Source organism: Gekko japonicus, unplaced genomic scaffold (genome assembly GCF_001447785.1).
Source record: "Gekko japonicus isolate JY-2015 unplaced genomic scaffold, Gekko_japonicus_V1.1 scaffold613, whole genome shotgun sequence".
Classification (NCBI taxonomy): Eukaryota; Metazoa; Chordata; class Lepidosauria; order Squamata; family Gekkonidae; genus Gekko; species Gekko japonicus.
The window spans coordinates 561,984-575,127 of NW_015164683.1; the positions used below are offsets into that span (position 1 = coordinate 561,984).

The window sequence follows — 13,144 nt, forward strand, 5'->3', positions numbered from 1 at the left end:
CATGCACGTCACTTCCCTGTTACGTCATGGCGCCGGGCATGCTGGGGGCGGGGCACAGCCATTTGAGGGGGAAACTCTATGTTTTCCCCTCAAATGGCTGTGCCCCGCCCCCAGCGTGCCCGGCGTCATGACGTCACCGGGAAGTGACGTGCACGCAGGGGTGGGGTTTCCCCCGGGGCCCGATTCTGCGGGGGCGGAAATCGGGCCTCCAAAGCGGGGGGAAATCCGCCCCCCAGGGGGATTTGGCAGCCCTGGCCCCAGCCGGCCCCCCACTAACACTCTCCCACTGATTAAAATGCAGCACGTACCACTACTGACCTGATCCTTGAGCTGGGGAAGGCTGTGCAGCTGGTTGTTGACTCTGGGCTGCTGGCTCTGGAGTCCTGGAGTCCGTACTCTGAATAGTGGCACCAGGGACCTAGAAGGGGCAGGGCTTGTCAGTCCAACCCCTGCACAGTCTCATCAGGGCTGGCCTTAAGGCAATTGAGCAATTTGTCCAAATTGGGTCCCGCGGGCTGCTCCTAAGGGGGCCCCCGCACCAGGGCAATCTAGATGGATTTTATTTATATCTCTAAGATTCTGCAGATTTGGCTGTGAACTGGGGCCCCACAAAAATTTTTCCAGTTGGGCCCCAGAGTTTCAAATTGGGCCCCAATGGCTGGCCCTGAGTCTCATAGTTGCTGGACCCCAGTTGCCCTGCCCTCGCATGAAGTCTTGGGCTCTCAATATTGGGAGGGGAGACTGCCTGCTGGGGGGGGGCTGTGGAGGCCCCCTAGATTTAGAGACCCTAGGCTTCAGCCCACTTAGCCTATACATAAATCTGGCCCTGCCTGGTGGAACATGCTTCCAGTTGAGATCAGGGCCCTGCAGGATTTATTAAAATTCCACAGGGTCTGCAAAACGGAGCTGTTCTGCCAGGCATTTGGCTGAGGTGGCAGATGTCAAAATGACATTGGCCTTCCCTGCTTAACTTGATCAATCTGCTCCATCGGCCTCATTTGCCTTTGGGCACTGCCTACAGCAATTGGCACCAGCCCAGCTGTTTCAGGTTTCTCTGAAGGAAATGTGCCTGCCCTGACATTGTCGCAACAGCCACTGTAATTAGGAATGGGTAAGCTGCCATTAGAGAGTATTTTAATGATTTATTCAGATGAAATTGTTAATGTTTTTATGAATTATTATTTATTGTTTTATTATATTTTGAGAGCTACTCAGAGCCTGCTTTCAGGGTAGGGCGGGATATAAACTGTACATATAAATAAATAAATAAATAAATTATTGTGTAGACAGCTTCCTCCTATATAGAGCGGAAATACCACTGCCAGTATTACAGCAAATCACTCACTGTGCCTCACTCCCAGTTCAAAAGATGTAAAAATAAAATACCCCCAAAATCATTCCTCTTATGCTGGTCTATACTTTTTATACCACTCTCAGCTGTTCAAAGAGACATTAAGTGCTAGAGATCTTTTACTGATCTGTGAACAGAAAGAACATGTTGGTTACAAAAGTACTATTACAACTGTTTTTGTCTCTTTGTCATTAGAGTGCCAGCTAGGAGAGAGCTATTTTGAGGTCTCATATCCAAAATATTAGTACAGTTTGTTTCCTGACCATGCCAGGATCAGGTGGTCTTCTGTCTCTCTTCCCCTTCCTTTCTGATTGCTGATAGATGATAATCTCTGTACATTTTTGTATCATATTTTTCATGCAAGTACATGAGCACAAATGGCAAAATATATCGTATAAAAAAATTTAAAGAACCAATTTTCCCCTTTAGCTATAGTTACAATAAAAATTGACATTTTGAAATGATATTTTAAAAGAAAAACTATCATTTATGGTAAACTAATCTGCTGTAAATAATACAATTTAAGCCACAATAAGTAGATTGTTCTTTTAATTTTCCCCCTAGAGGTTTAAATGACTTGGAGTTGGATGCTTCATCTATGGAAAAAAGGTTTGCCTACAAGTTTCTGAGAAAGATTCTAAAATATGTTGACTCTGCACATGAGTTCATTGCACATTTAGGTAAGTTGCTCCAGTGTTTCTATGTTACTAATCACAAAGATAGAGAGCATCATATACATGTATCGTCTGTTAGTTCATTTTGTTAACCTGTCAGATTCCAGGCTAACTTTGAATTACTACATATCTTTTATCCTTAGCATAAAAACAAGCAAAATCCCATGGGAAACGAACCAGATACAATCCAAACATCATTTAACTGCTTTATTCCAGCTATGCAACAATAAAGACTTTTAAGATGATAAGGTTCATTCCTTCATTCTGGGGATGTTAGCTCTTGAACCTGGTCCAAACCTGTCAAACTGGACTCTATCAGAAAACAGTCTTTCTCAAAATCAAGCTTTAGTGAGAGCTGCCCCCTTATGCACACATAGCTATGCGAAAGTGTCCTTTAGGGTGTCTTGCCTGATGTACAGGGAATATATTTGCTATAGGCCAGACATGTGTGTCTCTAGGTAATGTGACCACATAGTGAGAGGATTGAAATGTGTAGGTAGTGTGTGAGTTTTGATATTCCAGGTCACACTTTAGGAAATACAGTTAATCCATGTAGCCCTATGGACTCATTAACTGTTTAAAACCCTGAGTGCCAGGATTACTCAACAGTCTTCTTTACGTCTCTCAGTTCCCTAACTTTACATACTTTACATCAGAGTATTTTAATCATTAAACCCTCAGTATCAAAATACGGTAGATGCAAGTGAGATTTTCCCTCTAGAAGGCAGAACTAATGTTGCCAACTTCCAGATGGGGCTGGAGGTCTCCTGGAATTACAACTGCTCTCCAGACTATAGAGATCAGCTCCCCTGGAGAAAATTGCTACTTTGGAGAGTGGACATTATGACATTATACCCCTCTGAGGTCTGTTCCCTCCTCATACCCCACATTCACCAAGCTCCATCCCCAAATCTCATGGAATTTCCCAACCTGGAGTTGGCAATGTTAGATCGCCGCTAACAAAGATCCAGAGAGTGATTTCAACCAACGTGATCAGCTTTATTGAAGTAACGAACAAGCGCATAAAACAAGTGATAACCAGAACAGCTTTACATTGAGAGCTAGGCTCCTTTTATACCTTCCCGGGCTAACATAGCCACGCTCATTGACAGATAACAACCAATGAGGTTGTCTGGATAAAGTCCAATGAAATTAATTCCTGCTCAGGGCATAGGTGTTGTTCTTATTGGTCGCTGAAACAGAGCGACCAATAGCAAGGTAGTTCTGAGGAGCCTTCTCCCGGCTCGAAGCTTTGCATGGGAAGTGAATGCGGTGATTCATTAAGTCATTTCAATACATAACAGGCAACCCTAGGAAGAATGCTTCACTTTTTTCTCTCTCAAAAATCATAAACTAAAATGCTCCATGTGCCTCAACTCTTCTCTGCTACTCTGACTTCTGCCCTTCTTCAGTGCCAACAGTATTCTGGAATCCAAGTCTTATGAGGAAAGGCTGAAAGAGTTGGGTATGTTTAGCCTGGGAAAGAGAAGGCTTAGAGGGGACATGATTGCAGTCTTCAAGTATTTGAAGGGCTGTCATGTAGAAGATGGAGCGAATCTATTCGCTCTTGCTCCGGATTGCAAGACTAGATCTAATGGGTGGAAATTACAAGGGAGTTGATACCGGCTAAATGTCAGTAGAAACCTCCTAACTGTAAGAGTGGTTGAGCAGTGGAATAGACTGCCTCAGGAGGTGGTGGATGCTCCTTCACTGGACATTTTCAAGTAGAGGCTGGATGACCATCTTTCGGGTATGTTGTAGGGCTATCTTTTGGCTATGCTCCTGCAGAGTGCAGGGGGTTGGACTAGATTACCTGCAAGGTCCCTTCCAACATTCTGTGATTCTATGATCTCTGCCCAGAGTTGTTACAAACAGAGAAAGCTTTGGCCAGGTCAGATACAGAGCAAACACCAAGACTTGTAAAAGAGTAGTGTCCAACCACAAAGGAAGTAGTACATACCCTTTAAAACAGGCCCTTGGAAACTAAGAGTATTTTTGTTGTTCCAAAGCAATACATTAATCATTTTAAAAAAGGGCTGTATTGAGATGATTGTGCTCTCCTATAACAATCTTATCTGAGCTTATCAGCCCTCTGGCTGAACAGAAGTCAGAAGTTTATTTTCTCCATGTATCAGCTAAAAACTTTGCATCCTAGATGAAGATCACTCATGTTATCTTTTAAGATTGATGTTAAATAACCATCTAATCACTCTTGAAATGATTAAATATGGATCATAATAATACAAAACTACTTGCATGTGTCAATGAAATCAGAACAGAAAAATGTACATATCATCCCTTATCCTTTTTATTTTAAAATTAAAAAGATAAATAAAATTTCTGAGATTCTCACCCAGGCACTTTCAAGAAGATTAGATAGTCTCACATCTGAAAGAATCAGGGGTGTGTTCGGTGTGGCTATTTTATATAGGCCGAATTACAAACTCATCTGACTCTATCAAAACTGTTTATTCTTCTTCATGGTCTCTGTGCATCACACATATGGGAGCTTAGAGGGAGCATTGCTTGTATTCCAGCTGCATGTTTATGGTGCAGCACACAGCATTTAAGAATTGTTCTGTCTGCAAGGGAAAAATCCCATCCACTAACAAACATAGCCTTTGACTTTTCTGTTTGGGGGAGGAACATAAAGTGGATTCCTGCAAACATTGTCTTAAATTTATAAAACAAACTAGCTGCAATCATGATAACAGACTAAAGACACTGTTGTGGGAGAAAGCTCTTACTGCAGATCAAATGGCTGCATCCTCATCCACGGTCCCCACTTTGCCAGCAGTGACAACATCAGATTCTGTGGCTTGGGTGTCAAGCCATCCAAACCCAAATAACTCCCACTCTAATCAGCAGAAACAGAGCTGTGGTCCCAGTGCCTAGAGAAGAGCAGAGGGCAGTGAAGGCTTTACCCCCGGTGGCTCCTCCCCTTCTCCCCCAGCCCAGTTCAGGCCCCATCCAGGCCTGTAGCCAGGATTTTGTAATTCAGGGGGCCTTTAAATAAGTCAGAGGGCACTGACATCACAGTCTCATGTTACCAACCTCCATGTGGTCCTGAATTACAACTGATCTTTAGATTCCAGAAATCATTTCTGTGGAGAAAATGGCTGCTTTGGAGAGTGGCCTCTATGGCTTATACCCCCCCCAAGTCTCTCCCCTCCCAAGGCCCCTTCTCCAAATCTCCAGGAATTTCTGAACCCAGAGTTGGCAACCTTATCTGAAAATAAATTTCAGTGTTTATGCCTTAGAGACAAGGCAACTCTCAAATTGGTCCCTGGTTTCAGCGGCACTGGCACAACAGCTAAAGCAGCATTCTGTTCAAGTAAGCACAGCAGTGTTTACAGTAGGGTTGCCAGATCTTACCTGGCTGCTGGTGGGGGGGGGGCTTCCTCTTTCTCCCCTGGAGCTTATGGCATACACACTTTGTGTGTGTGCCGCAATGACATCACCTGGAATTGACGCCATCGCACAGGGCACGTTGCAGGGGGAGGCTCTATCATCTGAGGAAAAACTCTATGGTAACTATAGCGTTTTTTCCTCAAACAATAAAGTGTCCCCACCAACGTGCCCTGCGTCAGACATGTTGGCGTGGACAGGGCTCTTTCGGGGCAGGGTTGGGGTCGGTGAATCAGGGCCCCCGAAAGTGGGTAAATCCCCACCCCCATCGGGGGAATGGCAACCCTAGTCTATAGGCTGTTTTTTTTTTTAAATGCTTGTTACTGTCAACAGACTCCCTCTTTCTTCATCTAAATTTGCCTATCAGTATTAGCATAGCCCATCTTCCACAAAAATGCAGGGATGACAAAAGATGTGTAAATCCCTGTACAGGTACAGCAGTGTTCTTCATGGCAGCACAGATCACTTCACAAATATTTTTTGTAAAGATAATAATGATTTTCAGGGCAGGGAAAATAATTAGAAACAGGAATTAGACAGTCACAGATGATAGATTTTCATTGCAAAAGGCAATATGCATAGGAGGCTTTCTAAAATGAAGAATGTAGTTGGTGCTCTTGAAATACTAAGATATTTCAAAAGTATGTGACTGATACTAAATTATAATCTTACCCAGCATTACTTACACTTGCATTCATTGTTTCTCTGCAGAAGCCATTGTCACCAGTGGAAAAACTGAGAAATCACCACATGACCAAGAAATTAAATTCTTTGCCAAAGTGAGTGACACATACATTCAAAGAATCTTATTTCATTCCCACAGTAATACAAAAAACATAGCATGTATTAATATGAAAGTTCTGCAGGTAATAGAACATCCAGTTCCCATCTCAGGAGGTGGGTAATGAAATCAGTAATCCAAATTGAACTTTCCAAAATACTGCTTGGAGACATCAATGCTGAAAAAATATTTTTCTATCTATTAAGTGATGTAGTGATGAAATTAAAAGGAAATCAATTAATTTAGGTTAAAATGAGTCTGTTTTATGGGACAATGATTTCCATATTTACTCAAAAAGAAAACAACTCCGAATGTAAGACAGCACCCTTAAAAATATTATACCCCCAAAATAATTATTACTATCATAACTATAACTTGTATGCAAATGTAAGATGACTCCCTCTTTTTTTTTATGGAATACCTGGGGGAAAATCTAGTCTTACATTTGAGTAAATACTGTAACTTCGCCAGCCTGCTTTCTTGACAGTTATTCAGATTACACTTTAAATTAGTAACAGCTTGTTTGTATCAATCACTGTTTCCCTGCAGAATTATATAGTGACTCCAGCACTTACATAGCAACAGGCACAAATGGAAGTGTGCAAGCAGGGGCCATTGGCTTCCTGTTGAGCAGAGCTGGTGCTGGGCCTCAGGGTAGGAATCTTCATCCAAAACCTGTGAACTGCTCTACTAATGCCAGAGCTTATAGCTTCTGGCCTTTGATGCCCGAATGCAGGGAATGAAGCAGATATCCCATTTTGCAGTTCATCACATTTTGATATGGAGGTTAGAGAAGTACAGTTCTCAACAACTTTTAACATCATAAAAGTTTTCAAACAACTGATGAAATAATCTATACGGTATTCTGGTTGATATGACGAGGCCCCTGATCATGATTATCTGCATTGGGTTGATGACAGAAACAGTTTCTTTCTGGTTTTGTTTCTCTAGAAGTTGCAACACAAGAGTCTGCTTTTCCTAGGATCCCCAAATCTGAAGCTGAAAGTGCATATTCCCCAAATCTGAACCTGGGAGTACATACCCATAGGATTATTTTTTAAATTTGAGAAGCGTTCTCTTTTTGTTCCTTTGATTCTGCTCCTTGAAAAGAAGCTCTGTTCCAGAATTATTGGAAGGAAACTACTAAAGGGAGAATGAATCCCAATTTGGATAGAGATAGGGAAATCCTCTCATCATGCCAAAAATGAGTTTTATAAAGAGCTCTTGAGTATGGCATGCTTATCAGCATCCTGTACATTACAGAACAAGCAAAAAGGTCAGGGCTTTTTTCTGATGGAATGCGGTGGAATGGAATTCTGGAACCTCTTCAACAAAATTCTTTTTAAAATATTTAAAAGTCCATGAGTTTTCAGTACTGAAAACTTCATTTTCCTCTTGAGAGTTCCAGCACCTCTTTTTCCGGGGGGGGGGGGGGGCGCCCTAAAAGGCATCATCATTATGAAAGTGCAGTAGTGTAAAAAAATTCTGGAGTTACTCTTTGAATAAAGGGACACATTTGGCTTTCCCAAAGGAAAGTCAGTGGAGGTCAGGCTGTCCAGGAGCAAAGTAACAGGTTTCCATTCAGTTAAAGCCATTCAAGAGAACTCAATAGATCCCATTGGTTAAAAGGCAATATCTGAGGACACAGTTGAAGAGGAGATATCTGCCATCTACATCTCTGTCACTAATGACCCCAGGATTTGGGGAGATAGCAGGTTTTGTTTGGTGTAGTGGTTATGTGCACAGACTCTAATCTGGGAGAACCAGGTTTGATTCCCCACTCCTCCACTTGCACCTGGCTGGATGACCTTGGGCAAGCCATAGTTCTGTCACAGCTGTTCTTGAAAAAGAGCAGTCTGTCACTCAGCCCCACCTACCTCACTGGGTGTCTGTTGTGGGGAGGGGAAGGGAAAGGAGTTTATAAGCAGCTCTGAGACAGCTTTGGATAGTGAAGGGTGGGGTATAAATCCAATCCCCTCCTCTTCCTCCTCCTTCTTCCTCTTCTTCCTCCTCTTCTTCCTCCTCTTCTTCCTCCTCTTCCTCTTCCTTAACTGTGCTCTGTTAAGGAGCCTCCCTCTACCCTTTTCCCCTTTGCTATACTTTTCACAGTTGCTCTTCTCTGGAAGACCTTTATCTCCCTTCTTTACCATCAGCCATCAAACAGTGCCAAAGCATTGAAACTCAAGCCCAAGCAACAACCCTTATACAAAACTGGTGTGAAAGGAAGTGGCTTTGCCAGATCCGCGAGTGAACCTGGACCAACTGTTGCCTCTGTCAGTGTGCTTAGCTTGTTCCTTATTTGAGTATCATGGTTATGCTGGAGTTCAGAGGTTTGAATATTTTTATCTTTCTTCTGTAGGTTTTACTGCCATTGGTTGACCAGTACTTTACAAACCACTGCCTGTATTTCCTCTCTTCCCCGGCTAAGCCACTCAGCAGTAGTGGATATGCTTCCAATAAAGAAAAAGAAATGGTCGCAAGGTATATAGCAAGCTTATATACATTCTATGGCACTGTAAATGTAATGCTATAAAGATGGGTATTTCAAAATTTCTTTCCCAATTCAGATCTGGCAGTGCAATTTGGATAACAGCAGAAAAGTAACATTTCTTTGCCGCCCTCTCCACTGCTTCATAGGTCTTCCAATGAGCTCCATAGTATAATCTATCAGATTCAGTATGAATTCTCTGCCAGCACTGTCCTAGCCCTGTTTGGGTCACTCAGCTCTGTGGTAAACCAGAGGAGCACTTTTTGCCTCAAGGGTGGGAGTGGTCAATGAGGGGCAACATTGTCGATAGCCTCAAAGAGCTTCACATTCATTCCACACTCCCACTGCCGCCTAAGCTGAAAGTGTATTTAGGATGCTAAAATCACCCAGAAACTTCTGGAGTCCAGTAGAATTTGTAAGCCTCTGTGGGCAGATCGTTTTAACCAGGCCCCTTTTCCAGCAGGACGTTGAGGCCATTTTGACATATACCTTGAGCAGATAGTGGTCAAACCTTGCTTCAGGTTGAATCTCCAACCCCAAAACCAAGCCTTCCCTCAAAAGCTCAGTGTGAAAAATTAAATCCAAGGTGAGACCTTCTTCATCTATTAGGCCCATCACAATTTGATAGAGGCACAAGGCAATCAAAGAAGCTGTAAAATCCTGGGCCGATCCCGGTGAGGTAGCTTTGGCATAAATATTGAAGACCCCCAGAATGATCATTCTAGGCAGCTCCAGTACCACATCCAACAGTACCTCTGCCAATTTACAGAGGGTGCCCACTGTGGAAGTAGTAGTGTTGCCAGGTCCCCCCTGGTCACTGGTGGGGGATGGGGGGGTAGGGTTGCCAGTTCCAGGCTGGGAAACTCCTGGAGATTTGGGGATGGACCCTGGGGAGGACAGGAACCTCAGTGTGGTACATGCACAGAGTCCACCTCCCAAAGCATCCATTTTCTCTAGGGGGACTGATCTCTGTAGTCTGGAGATGAGGTGTAATTCTGGAGGATCCCCAGGCCCCACCTGGAGGCTGGCATCCCTAGGAAGTAGGCAGCTACTGTAGCATCCTTTAATGGTAATTACAGCTATATATTTCCACGGACCTGTTGTTTAAATGTGACGAATTCTATCCACAGTTATTATAGATAGAATACTATATTGCCTGTTCAGGCTGTGCTACTGTATTGCTACCTATCACTGAAAATATGCTCCAGACTAGTTAGTTCTGTCACTTAACAAATCATGTTTAAAGATCATGCTTTGTTTTAGCACTGTTTGAGATTTCTGTTTGCTTTCAGATTTCTGTAATCCAAACCCCATTGTATTGTTCATTGGATATCCCATCCTGTTGATTATACTTGACTCACACTATGTAATCCACCTTGATTCTCAGTAAGAAAGGCGAACTTTGAATAACCAAATAAGGATAATAATAAAAATAATAAGTTGATGATGACGACGACATACCTGTTTCAGTGTTTTCAATATTGTTAAATTAAGTTCACTATCACAATCGGCATGTAGCTCTTAACATTGTGATGGTACAGGGACAGTTTTTATTGCTTCTTAGGTGTCCTACACAATTTATGATTTATATTTTCAATTTACTTAGTTTTTACTTCTCAGTAGGGTTGCCAGACTCCCCAGTGGAGGTGAGGGTTCCCCACCACCAGGCTCTACCCCCACTTTTGATCAGTTGGCTGGTGGGAGGACTTACCAGGAGGGAGAGAGAGAGAAGCCCAGGCTTTGTCTCTGGTAACATGGCAGCTTCATTTCTGGCCTGCACCGGAAGTGACATAATCATGTTGGCACTGTCCAGGTGACACTCTGGTATTTGGACAAAAACTCTATGGTAGCAGCCTTGATCTCAAGTGGGATTGTGTTCCACCAGGCAGAGGCCAGGGCAGAAAATTCCCTGTCTCTGTTCGAGGCTAGGTGGACATCTTTCAGGCCAGGAACTATCAAAAGGTGTTGATCTGTGGAGTGCTAGGCTCTCTGGGGCACATATGGGGAGAGACATTCCCATAGGTATGTTGGCCCCTGACTGCATAGGACTTTGAAGGTTAAGACCAAAACCTTGAAATGGATCTGGTAGTCAACTGGCAGCCAATGCAATTGACGCACCACCAGCTGAATGCGTGCCCACACAGACATTGCAGTCAGCAAGTGCTCCAACACATTTTGCACAAGCTGCAGTTTCCAGGTCAGATTCAAGGGCAGCCCCACGTAGGGCGAGTTACAGTAATCCAGTCTGTAAGTGGCCATTGCGTGGATCACTGTAGCTAAGTCCCGGGGGAAGAGATAGGGAACCAGTTGCCTGACCAGACAGAGATGATAAAAGGCTTTTCTGGCAACACTGGTGACCTGGGCCTCCATGGAAAGTGAGGCATCCAGGATCACCCCCAGGCTTTTCACCCTCAGTGCTGACATCAATGACACCCCATCAAGGGTTGGTTATACACTTACATACAATTGTTAACACTTTTTCTAGTGTATAAGCAATAAAGATGGATATTTTATTTCTGAATGCAGTTTTATCAAACTCATTCTGTTTTAATTTAAAATGAATTTTGTATCTTTGTTTCACATCTACTGTTTCACATTCTTACTGTTTTCCCGATTATTGTTTTAATTTATAATCTAAATATATCTTTAACCCCTGTCTCTTTTTCCTGCTGTTTTCCATTCTTTTCTGCTTTAGCCTTTTCTGCAAACTTGCTGCTCTTGTTAGACATAGGATTTCACTTTTTGGTAAGTTAAAATATTTTGATAAAGTAGTAAATACAAAAGAATTTCAGTATTTTAATTATATTGTGGAGATGATGAGTTTGACCCAGGCCTAAACAGGGTGTCTTCAATGATGATGAGCCCTCAAGCCTGTATCACTTTGCTGGGCATTCATCCTCTGTTCTTCTTCTTCTTCTTTAAATTATATTTATTGGTATTTTAGACACAAGAACACACACACACAAAACAAGACAATAAAAGACATTTACAGCATTTCTTCCTCAAACATCTCTGACACAACATAACTAATTTTGTATATATTTTTCCTTACTCTAATTACTATACCACATCCTGTATTTGCAACACACAAAGATGTACAGTTAAACTAATTGCTATATTCTGGCTTAATAACAACAAAACAAATTTACCAACATAATTCAAATCCCTAATATAAATTTTATCTTTATTTTACCCAGAATTTCCTATTTTCTTTAAGCAATCTCATAAAAACTTCATAACTTCTGTTCCTGTTTTCAATTCCTTTAACCAAATATCCTAGTTAACCTTAGTTCCTTAAATAATTATCTCTACTGCAACCATATTAGTTTAGCTTGCCAACATGGTGATAATTATCTTTTAATCACAAATACTACTACTACTAATTCATTTCATCTTAAATCATTCTTTTTTTCTATACTTCCATAAAGAATTTTTCCATTCTTTAGGATCATAAGAACATAAGAACATAAGAGATGCCAATGTTGGATCAGGCCAAAGGCCCATCCAGTCCAACACTCTGTATCACACAGTGGCCAGAAATACCAGTGCCATCAGGAGGTCCACCAGTAGGGCCAGGACATTAGAAGCCCTCCCACTGTTGACCCCCCCAAGCACCAAGAAGACAGAGCATCACTTGCCCCAGAGCCCCTATCTATACCTTGTGGCTAATAGCCACTGATGGACCTCTGCTCCATATGCTTATCTAATTCCCTTTTGAAGCCGTCCATGCTTGTAGCCGCCACCACTTCCTGTGGCAGTGAATTCCAAGTGTTAATCACTCTTTGGGTGAAGAAGTACTTCCTTTTATCCGTTCTAACCCGACCGCTCAGCAATTTCATGGAGTGCCCACGAGTTCTTGTATTGTGAGAAAGGGAGAAAAGTACCTCTTTCTCTACCTGCTCTTTCCCATGCATAAATAACATAGAACATAAGTCAGAGTATTCAAACAAACAAAATTATTACACTAATTTTTGGAAAAAACAAAGAGGAGGAACTTTCCACATGCTAATAATGTTCCCCTTTTCTCCCTCCTTACCACAAATTTTCCAGTTATTAGCTTTATATATTTGAGTATTCATTTAAAATACTAACCATTCCATTTTAATCTTCTCCATCCCATAAACAGAACAAAATTACTCAGAGACATATCCAAACAACTTTCTTATACCTTTAAAACCCTATTCCTATCCTATTATTCTTTTTCTTAATTTTCTATGAATTTCTACAAGAGACTTTCTCCTACCAATCTCTTCCTTTACTCATAATCAATATTATATAAGAGATAAGAGAGACAGTCTAAAACTTAGATCCACTTACATCAGTCTTTCCTTGCATACTATTCTAGTAGCTCAATAATTAATCAGTTTCATTATTTAAGCTCATATATCACACCAGGCAAAATTAAAAAAACAAAAACATTTAAAGTAAATTTTAGAAACAAG

The 13,144-nt window shown here is 41.9% G+C and overlaps 1 protein-coding gene across 1 annotated transcript in view; it reads left to right on the top strand.

The window, feature by feature from the left end:
- Window positions 1-13,144, top strand: part of RYR3 (ryanodine receptor 3) — a 366,192-nt gene that overhangs the window by 172,057 nt on the left and 180,991 nt on the right. Inside the window, exons 46-49 of the mRNA XM_015409322.1 lie at window positions 1,916-2,031; window positions 6,145-6,212; window positions 8,574-8,695; window positions 11,398-11,447. Of these exons, the coding sequence (XP_015264808.1) occupies window positions 1,916-2,031; window positions 6,145-6,212; window positions 8,574-8,695; window positions 11,398-11,447 (356 nt within the window). The remainder of the gene's footprint in view (window positions 1-1,915; window positions 2,032-6,144; window positions 6,213-8,573; window positions 8,696-11,397; window positions 11,448-13,144) is intronic.